General features: G+C 35.6%; 1 protein-coding gene across 1 annotated transcript; it reads right to left on the reverse strand.

Moving 5' to 3' along the window:
• Positions 1 to 181: 181 nt before the first annotated feature.
• On the reverse strand, positions 182 to 10,728 carry LOC112560982 (caspase-10-like). The gene is given in 15 exon segments (XM_025233081.1): positions 182 to 1,542; positions 2,451 to 2,634; positions 2,756 to 2,852; positions 2,854 to 3,056; positions 4,701 to 4,796; positions 5,008 to 5,097; positions 5,609 to 5,656; positions 6,033 to 6,104; positions 6,693 to 6,714; positions 6,877 to 6,947; positions 7,174 to 7,218; positions 7,579 to 7,815; positions 8,345 to 8,401; positions 9,221 to 9,845; positions 10,612 to 10,728. Coding segments are annotated over 14 exon segments (1,935 nt in total). The 5' UTR covers positions 9,789 to 9,845; positions 10,612 to 10,728; the 3' UTR covers positions 182 to 1,397.
• Positions 10,729 to 10,828: the final 100 nt, after the last annotated feature.

Raw genomic sequence — 10,828 nt, forward strand, 5'->3', positions numbered from 1 at the left:
CTTGAAATGGATGGCACTTATCTAGATTTCAGAATGCTTTACAGCATTGCTAATGAGTAAATACAGGACGAATCATTGTTGATAAAAGATGTGAAACTTAGATTATGTAGCCAAGTGGTGGGAGGGGTTGTGGGCTAACACCAACAGTCCAACACACAAACCAAAAAGACAGGAACTGTCAGCAGATGCACAACCCTTTAATGCACGGGCTTGAACAATGGCCACAGCTGCGCCACACATCCATGCTCCTTCTCTGACACGCTGTCATCTGCTCTCTTCCAATTTCTTTTATGTCCTCCGTTTGTCGTCACCTTATTTTGATGTCGCACCTTATGTCATTTGCTCAAGGAATTTCCCAAATGACATCCAGCCCTCTACACTTATATCAGCAAATCAAGGTGTGTGGATGGAGAGATTCAGTTAGCAAATGCTCAAAACAAGCCCCTAATTGCTTTTCTCTTTTTAAAAAAAAAATTTATGAGGTAAAAACAGATCTCTGATGAAATTTACTCCCTTGACTGGTTGCCAGGGTTGACCGAACAGAGACAGCAGCTGATAAAAGTTCGCCCAAGTGGCGAGTGGTGTGCAAGTACATAAAACACATAAATTTATAAACGATCACCTCTGCTCATGCTTTTTCAGCTGTATCTAATTATGAGGAACAAAGAAGAAATTCACATTCTTTGCAGATTGTAAAAAGCTCATTTACTGTCTCTTAACAATGATATATTTATGGCATTAAATGTGCAAAAGTCAGAAGAGTTCATTGGCAGATTTTCTCTACTGTTAACAAAAGATGGACATCCATATGTGCAGTATCTATAGTCGTGGGCTTGTCTTTTGAAATCTTCAATACAATCAATATATATAGTTAATGTATATTATAGGCAGTCCTCGACTTACGACGCTGTTCTGTTTCTACGTCGCATTGTAAACCGATTTTCGCTGTAAGTCAGAACATACATACATACTGTACGTAAATAACATACTGTAAGCACTTATCCTATTTAACACCATAATTATCAAAAAACACATATAAAATACATTTTATAATGAAATGAAACACGAAGTTCGGGTTACAATGTTTATGACGCAAAACCACTAAGGTCGAAACAAGGCTTTATACAATAAATGGGAGATGTGTCGTAACCACTCGGGACTGACATAACCCGAGGACTGCCTGTAGTTTATAAATCAAGTCAATCCTAGGTAAAATATTAACTGGTAAACATAATTTTGTGATTAATATTTACCACCAATATAAACAATGTCAGATTACAAACTTAAATACTCTCTATATATATATACACACAGCCTTCTACATGCATGAAGTCATCATTCAAGTTATTTCAAAGAGTTCAGCACTGTAATGACCATACTAATTCCATATGCTGTCATCAGTTGCTAAGTTGAGTAAAGAGGAGTTTTTTCCTCAGTGAATACATTGGTGCTGGAGACTGTTTGAACATTCCATCTTCCATCTTGGCATCTCCTCGCCCAACCTCATAATTGACAAGTGTCAGGATGTCAAGGATATCATGTCTGCAAGATCATGACAGAAATAGAAAATTCGTTGGAAGATCAAATAGAATGGCATAGAGATTTTTTTTTTATATATGGAATACTGTGATCCACATGACATTTTAGTCTTCCAGAACTACCCCAAAAGTCCCATGTTCACCATATGAACATGAGTTGCACTGTATGCCCTAGCCATTGGGAAGGCCTTTTGCCCATTCACATAGCATGACATTGTTTATAAACCAATGGGGAGGTATGGCCATTAGAAACCTTAGGTGTTGAAGAGATATGTTGGGCTGCACAGCTAACCACAACCCAAAACAACGTAATATGACATAACATCTGGTTGTACTTAAGTACTCTGAAGTAGGCAATAATGGTTATTTTAGTTGTTGGTTAAAACTGTTCCTTGGCTATAGCATCTGATTGAATTAAGCAGTTCAATGTTTTCAGTAAGCATAAACCTGAGCTGTTTGGTTGAATATGTAAATATGCACTAAATGCAAATTAAAAAAAATCATCCTTCATTATCAGCCTCTTAAGTGAAGTTCCATTAGCCTAACTGCCATAGGAGTGGTAAATTATAAGTTGTTCATTATGTCATTAGGTGTTGCATAAAAAATTCAAAACCCAGTATTCATTTGCAGCCTTTAATCTTCCCCAATATATAAAGTACTCATAACTTCTGCTTGGACTGAGGAAGTTTTTCATTCACCAGCCTATGACCCTTAAAGCTTTTGCTTTGAAGTCAGGCGAACTAACCACAAAAATCTCCAAGTGATCTATAAAGATGAACATTAATGCAGAGCACAGGCATGACTTTCCCACTGACAAAAATGTTTGTGTTTACAAAGGCTAATAACTACTGAAAAGCCTAGTGGCATGAAAAGAAAGTTATGCTATAATGAACTTTTTAGAAGTATGCTCACTCGTAAGCATGCCTGGACAAAAGCTCTGTGAGCTTTGTAATATACCACGATCCTCGTGTCTTGCTGCGGTAGGACACATAACCAGGAACAGTGGCATAGCCTAGAAGAAAGTCTGCCTCATTGGGGATTATCTCTTGTGGACTATCTGTGGCAATGGGTGCATCTGTCTGTATGTCAGGGTAACCTGTTACAAAAAAAAACAAACAAAAAAACAACAATATTAGAACAATTAAAAATGTTACATAAAAACCAGTTTTTGCCAGGGGTAAAAAGGGGAATGTCTTTAGGTTTTTTTTTGGTGTTACCTGGCTGCTTGTCACGACCTTGACAAGCCTGAAGGAAGAACAGTTTTGGTTTGCCAGACAAGGTAGGGCAACTTTGTGCACGCATAGGTCCTGTCAGGATCCTTGATAGGGACAGTTATGCCATTCACACCATACAGTTCTCCTTGGAGGCCATGAGTAAGAATGCAGCAAACAAAGCAATCATAACTTGTGTGATCCTCCAGAGCCATTTGGCTGATGACTTGTAGCATGCCTGTGTCTGTCACATCATCATGCGGTTGCACAATAAAACCCAGGTTGCCAAATGTTCTCATCAGCTTTTCTGTGAAAAGAACAAAGCCCCAAAAGCCTTTGAAAATGTCATTCAAGAATTTTGTGTGTTAGTTTTTTGTTTGTTTGTTTTAAAAGAATAAGGAGATAGAAGATCGATGAATTTTATATGACAGTAAACCTACCTTTTAAGCTATTGAAACCTGAACAAAGCTGCCCAGAATTTCTTTTAATTGATTAACAGTGTAAGATAATTTAAGCCTTTGGTGACAGTGATTCCTTACTCTTAAAACTGTGGAGTGCAGTAAAGCTGAAAAAATTAGATATGCTAGTAAAATTTAAACAATTTATTCATTGATATGCTACAGATATCTACATCAAACATATATTTAGAGATTTTGAGAGGAAAAGATAATAAAATACACATGGACTTGTACTTTTATTCTGTTGCCAAGAGTGGTGCAAAGAAATTAAACTATCTTGATAAAATCTAGAAAATCAGTAAAACTAAAAGAAAACAAATAATGAGTTCAATGGTTGGGAAGAGAAAATTAAGAGAGGCAAATTAAATAACTTTAACAAATATGCCATTTATTTTACATGTGCATGAATAAACAATGGATAGCAACCACATTCACCATGTATTATGCTACTGGAAATTCTGCGTGTGACTTTCCAAAAATGTTTCGGTGCAAACATTTTAGACTTTTTCAATATAACCATTAGCATATAAACTTCACTGCAGCCCTATTCTCCACTTGGGATGATTGGGAACAAGAAGAACAATAATATAAACTCCATATCTCAGCAACATACAAAGGAATCAGTAGTAACTGAGCATCGAATAATTTGAAGAATAACATTGGACTATGATCTCCTATTTTTAAAAAAACTTTTAAAATGCTTCATGCCCTAGCAGCTAGATTCACCAAAGGATATGAAAGTGCACAATAATTAACAATTACAAGACATTTATAAGTATTAAATAGTTTCAGTTTGTTACATAAACCATTTATATCTTCCCTTTTTCAAAAGCAGCATGACCACCATTACACTTTTTCATATAAACAGCTAAATTTAGTACTAAATCATGTTGGCAATTCTTCACACTAACATTAAAATATCCTAGGTCTATTATGTAAACACTTTATTAAGATGCTTTGGATCTTGTTGGAAATTTCAGGGTCTTGGAATGCTAGAATAAAGACTTACTGACTTATGTAAATAATATAGGCACAGTAAAAAAGTAAAGAGAGCTGTTCACTTTATAGTTTTTAAAAAAATCTTTTTAACTGTTGAGTAAATACTTGTGGATATGAAATACCCACAAATCTGAAATGATAGTGATGAAACATAGCTACATAATTTTTAGATCTCTCAAATACAATGACCGATGCCAACTGTATATCCCCCTAAAATATCTCAAGCACCCTCCTTAATTCAATCAATTTGTGATTGCAAACGCTTCTCAACAACTATTATGAACATTGATTCTACTTAGTATTTACTTCTCATTCACCATATACTGTCCTAGTGGTTTGAAAAAGTGTAACTTAAATATTCCTTATTTAGAGCTGGTGTACCTAAATGTGTATGCTCTGTTGCACTCATATTTACTGGTATGGACAGAAATTTGGCCAAATAAAGAAAGACTGTCATTATCATTGTTAGTGTATGTGTATATCAAGAAACTTACCCTTGTCAATTTCTGTTCCTTCTCTTACTGGCATTTCTTTGGAACGCCTTTGTCCGTCTTTGTAGAAATTTCTGTTGTTTATGATAAGACATATTCCTGTAAAGAGAAATCATGAAATATTGTATATTTTGGCAGCATATTTAACAGGCAGCATACGACAAAACAGGTGATACAAGAGGCACTTGCAGGGAAGGCAAATATCAGGATTTCATAAAAGAGTGTGTGTGCAATGCCGGTACAACTTTAGCATGCATATATGTGAATGTACACACAATTATATGTAGGATAAAAAAAAAACAATTCTTACCTCGTGGCATGGATGTCATCTTGTAGATAGGAACTGGATTCTGTGATTGAAGGCTCATCCGTTGCACATTGTTAGTGATTTGACCAATCTGCACTGACATAAAAGGGTAGGAAACAGTTAACTTTTGTTTGGATTGTAACAAATGAATTCTTTTTTGTTACATTAGCTCCAAATTATTTTATCAGTTTTATCACATCTTCTGCAGCATTATCACACTGCTTTTAAAACGTGCAAAATGATAATGTAGGCCATGTGATAATGTGCTATACTCGAAGACATCGATTCTTTGCTGCATTTAATAATTTACATAAGTTCAGCTGTAAACATAATTATTTAACAGGGTTTTTCGTACATGATTTTTCTTTTGCAATTTCTGTTATCTAGTCAAGAAGATCTATTAGATAAAAATAGTAATCCCTTTATCTACTCAAGATGACCTTTCATATCTAAGTACTAATTCCAATGTTATCTAGTCAAAACAGTAGCAGTAATCCTTATATGTTATCCAGTCAAGAGGACCTAACAACTTATTTCATGGAAGTTGTAATCCCTATGTTACACCACCACATGCTCTTTCGCTCGTCTTAAAAAGCAATATTACCTGATGCACTTTGTGAGACAGTTTCCACTGACATGTATTTTGCAGAAGCTAAGAAGAAAAACAAATCAGATATCATATCATTCTGAAAATGATTGGCTGCTAGGTAATATCCTTGAACTTGCATGCTTCTATAGGCAGTTTATACCTTTGCTTGCATTATAGTAACCTGCAATTAAACTAAAATACAGAATGTATTCCTTCCAACTACAGTGAAGTATCATGACCTGTTGATTATGAGTTAAACATGCCACACACTATTGAATAGATGATAAAAACAGTCTACGAATAGCTCTTCCCAGTTTGATCATTTATTTTAAAAATCTACATTTACTCAGAGACTGTGAGCAAGAAACTCTGCACTTCAAAATCTATAAAAGCCAATTTTAAAAAACCATAACAATCCTTGCTTTTGCATTAGTCTCACCTGCACTGGAGGCTTCATTGTGGCTGTAAACTGACTCTTGCATGGAGACCTCCCATGAATCCAAACCAAGAGCTGTTAAAAATTTAAGTGTGATCAAGGGTTCTCATATTAATCACACTGTCATTGAGAGATATCTCACACTAGGATCAAGAGCTGTCATCAGGCATATATATATATGAACAATACATAAGCAAACTGTCAAAATTCTATGACAATGCATGGAAAATTTTTTTTTCCATTTTCTTGAACTATCTAGATCTCTGATTTGTGATAAAAAAAATATCAGAATGATCAATTTTCGATACAGAGTTTGCAAGTTTGTAGATTGTAAGAATGATGAAAACTGTCCTGTCTGAGAAAGCAGATGCCACCTATTTTTGCCCCTGATAATATGCAAGCAGACATTGCACCTTTAATGGGCATTATAAAAAAATTTAATTACCTTAATGGAGAACAAATTTGTGTATACTAGTGAATGTGGATGCATACTTTTGATCTCAGATTGTAAGAAATAATTTCATTATGATCTGTGAAATGTGGAAGAGATACTACACTGACAGCATGCACACATCAAAACTCATGCACACACACACACATCGGATTCTTATTTCCACTCTTCCACAAGCTTTCACATTCATGCACAATAAAATGTACCCATACTCTGAATGTTGATGTTGAGGTCCTGGGCAATCCGTTTCAGTGATTAGCTTTGGCCCTGCAGTGTAGAGAGCTTTTACAAGTTCAATCCGAGCATGCACCTTCTCTTTATTTTTTGTGGTAGGCAATTCAAGCCACTGATTAATCACTGCTTTTTTTCGTGCATGTGACACTCCATAATACCTACTCCTTTTGGACTATGTCCAGTTTCTCTCAGAGGCACACAAAGATGGTTGCTGATCTCAACCCAGTATTCATCTATGAGGAACAAAAACATACTGTTAGGTGGCATAACCTTTCTAGTTTTATCTTACTCAAATCTCAGCACATATTACATACTTATGTGGAAAGACTTTCAGAGTGAGTATTTATAAATGTGTTGCACTCCACCACACTGGATTTTTACTAGCAAAGTTCAAAACCATCTATAACACAAACAAGCCAACTAATAATAAAATTAATCCTACAAAAATGTACCAGATACCTGGAATTTCCTTTGCCAGCACTTCCTTTATCTTCTCTGGAACAACTGGAATAAAGCATCACAAATTAGGCAAGTGCAAGAAATACAACCAATAAAGTCATGAGTAGCTAAATGTATAAAGTACTTGGTATACTGCTGGTAATTAGTGATGTGGTAGTTGTGTCCTTGCCAGTTAGTTGTCTTGGATCAAGTGACTTGTGTGATTTGGCTCTAACAGTTTGCCATGTCTCAGCTAAGGTAAAGTAAAGAATGTTTGCATGCAGAATCCCACTACTACACTCTGATTTATCATCATCTTTACTGTTAGCTGAAGTTCTTTATAATATTTTTCAAAGACAGAAGCACATTCATGATTAAATGATTATCTATTTCTAAGATATGAATACATTTATGAATCAAACTCACTCTCTATGTCCAGTGCATCTTGCAGTGCCTGTCTGTCCTCTGCCTGATTATCTGCTCTTGCTGCATCAGCTATTTTAGCAGCAGGACAATGAGAAGGTGGAGCCACTGGTTCACCACCTACATTCCCTGGTGTAAGCTGAGTGACAGTTGTCTCTTCTGGATCACATACAATATTAGTATTTCTAGGTGAACTATTGGCTTCTACAGGCAGACTGAACCTAAACGATGTGATGTTTGCTGCAGGAAAAACATCAGGTGTCTTTTGGCGAGGATTAATGCCAGAGTCTGGCACCTGGTGATGATTTGAGGTAGGGATACAAAGCAGTTCCAAGCTGTCACTGGATATTCTAGTGCTTTGGAGAATTAGGGGTGATGATTTGGTACGGCTGCTTCGAACATCAACATCATCTGCTTTTGGTCCCACTGGACTGGGAACATCAATCTGTGACAAAGTTTCAGTTAGGTACCTTCAATACCCTGTACATTAGGCACAGCAAAGATTTCCCACTTTCCTATAATCTAAACTAAATCAGTTTGGCAGTCAGTGACAAAGCATAATGAAATCCTACAACACTTTCTGCACACAGCCACACTAGCACAGACATTTCATTTTCGCTTCAGAAGCTGCTTTTGATCTAGAGATCACTTCGCCTAAATGCAATGCATAGGAGGGAAAGTGTGTCTTTACATACTCTCTCACCCACCCCTACACACATAGCTAGACTTAGTAAGTCACATAAATACTCACATAATTAGATTTATGAGCTCCTAGACTGTAGGAAGATTTTTTTCAAATCCTTAAATACAGATGCTCCTCCTGAAGCTAAAGATTTAAACATTGAACAATTGTGATATGGGTAATAAAACTCTCAAAACATCTGCATACAAAGAAAAGCATCAGTATAAGATTAAATACAGAACAAACCCTTACTATCACAAAGCTTCTTTCTTTTAACTATTAAAAAAAAAACCATCATTAACTGAAACATTTTGTGCTTGAAAATATAGAATGACTAATAGAGGAAGTGAGTGAATAAAGACAGGATTGAGTATGATTTCACAATATCACAAATATACAATCACAATGGCTTGATATACAAGATCAACTTAAATAAGAGACTAAAAAAATCTTAAGTACATCATGTTCCAGGGTAAAATCTCTTGCCTGTCTTCAAGTGAAATAATGACTGTTGTTGCACATTGTGGTGATTAATGAAAGTATGCCATGTATTCTAAACCTTCATTTTTAGTTCTCTTGGATTTTTCCCCCAGAATAACCCACCCTTTCCTCGTGGTGATGTGTACAGAGGTCATTTGGTGGTGATCCCATTCTAGGACCAAAGCTTAAAATGTATCTCTTTATTGTGTGGTGGACATGTCCCTAGACAAACGAAGTATTTCCTATTGTGCACCTGCTTTCCCCACTCTCTCTTGTTAGGAGCATCACAGGCTGTTTGAGACTGCTTGTATCGGAAAACCAGGCTTTTTCAAAGCTAATTTACATTTTCCTAGCTGCCACCTGCAGATGTGCTGGATTTGAGGTAGTTGCTCTACTAATGAATTTAGGACAGCATGGTTCCAGAAAAATCATTAATGATAATAATGATGATAAATAGTACAGCAATGTGGCATGATAGTATACCTGAATAATTTTCAAGTTTAGTAACTAAGTCATTCCTCTGGATGGACATGAAAATGTCTTTTAGAGCCTGTATGTTGTCAGGTCCAGCTGTCTTATGATGGATCATTGTTGTGAATACATCAAGACCAGAAGACAGTGCCTGTGATCGGGGAATCTTGCCATATAAGAATGCCATTTTCTTCACGTCTTCATCACTCAGGTCATTAGAAATTGTGCACAAAAGAATGTAAAAAGGGTTTATTTGGCACAAACCACGATCCCTATTTGTCAAAACTTCTTCTTCATCATACCCAAGTGATTCTACAATATCAATCCTCCCAATACACTGAAGCAAGTCAGGTATGAGGTCATAGTTCACAGAACTCAAAAGATTCCTACTTTCCAGTAAGTCCATCAGCTCATGAGCAGTTTTCACACGGTTCACCTTGTTTCCTGGCACCAGATTCTGACAAAGAAACTTAAGTGTCTTAACATCGTCATCGTGCAGTTCGTTATCAACAATCATTACAGCCTCCCGCAATTCTGGACGAGGTAGAACTATGGCGTCTTCTTGAAGCGTGTCCCCCATTGTTCAATTTATTGGAAGAAAATGTATAGGTGTAATGGCTGGTATAATAACAGGAACCTGTTAAAACATTAAGACAATATAATGAAACACAAAAAAATATAATTTTCATTTTCAACTTGACTCTCAATCAATAATTATGTGTGTCAATGACTACTTTGACTGGTTGATGTAAGCAAAGATTATATCAACATATATTTTGCATACATTCACTCTTTCAGTCTCAAAATCACGGTTGTTTACCTCTACTTATATAAGATTAGACAGTTGTACACCATTTGCCATTCAACACTACGCAGCTCAGTCTGACCATGGATCGACGTGTATAGTAATATTAGTTCGTGGTCTGACGAAGTTATAGTTATAGTTGTCAAGTCCTGAATTTGACTTATGACAAAAAAAAAAAAGTCTGTGATCTACTAAAGCTTCTGTGAAGAGTACATTGATTAAAATCATTTACAAAGCTTTGAAAAATCAAACTTATCTGCTAATACATGTCCTGATCGACTTGTAAATCAGACTATACAATAATTTAACTGCATGTGTACTTTCGGTTTCAATGTACGTATTGACAGTTTGAGTCATTGCCAATAAAACTAAAGGATAACCATGTAAATATCTTAACAGATCTAGTATATTTTATGATTTTTATTAAAGGTAATAAAATGTTTTTTTCTTGAAAACATAAAACATTTGAGTGTAGTTTTTTAAAAATATAGAATCTATATTTAGTGAGTATTAGATAAAGTAGCATCAAATTAAAACAATAATTACGTTTTAAATATGTATCTGTATTTGAAAATATAGGCATAAATATTACTCTTACCTGAATAATACAGAAACAAAAGAGTGTTTTCTCTGTTCTGAAGTCACTGCATCTTCCTTTACCTGGGCAGGATCAGGTCAACGAAAATACCCTTCATATTTCGGAAATTCCCGTTCACTAAATTTAGGCAAAAAAAAAAAAAAAAAAAACACAAAAAACACAATATGACAACGTGTGAGTCAAGGATACTATTAAGCAATATTCTTTGTCCCACGTA

This window comes from Pomacea canaliculata, linkage group LG1 (genome assembly GCF_003073045.1).
Source record: "Pomacea canaliculata isolate SZHN2017 linkage group LG1, ASM307304v1, whole genome shotgun sequence".
Classification (NCBI taxonomy): Eukaryota; Metazoa; Mollusca; class Gastropoda; order Architaenioglossa; family Ampullariidae; genus Pomacea; species Pomacea canaliculata.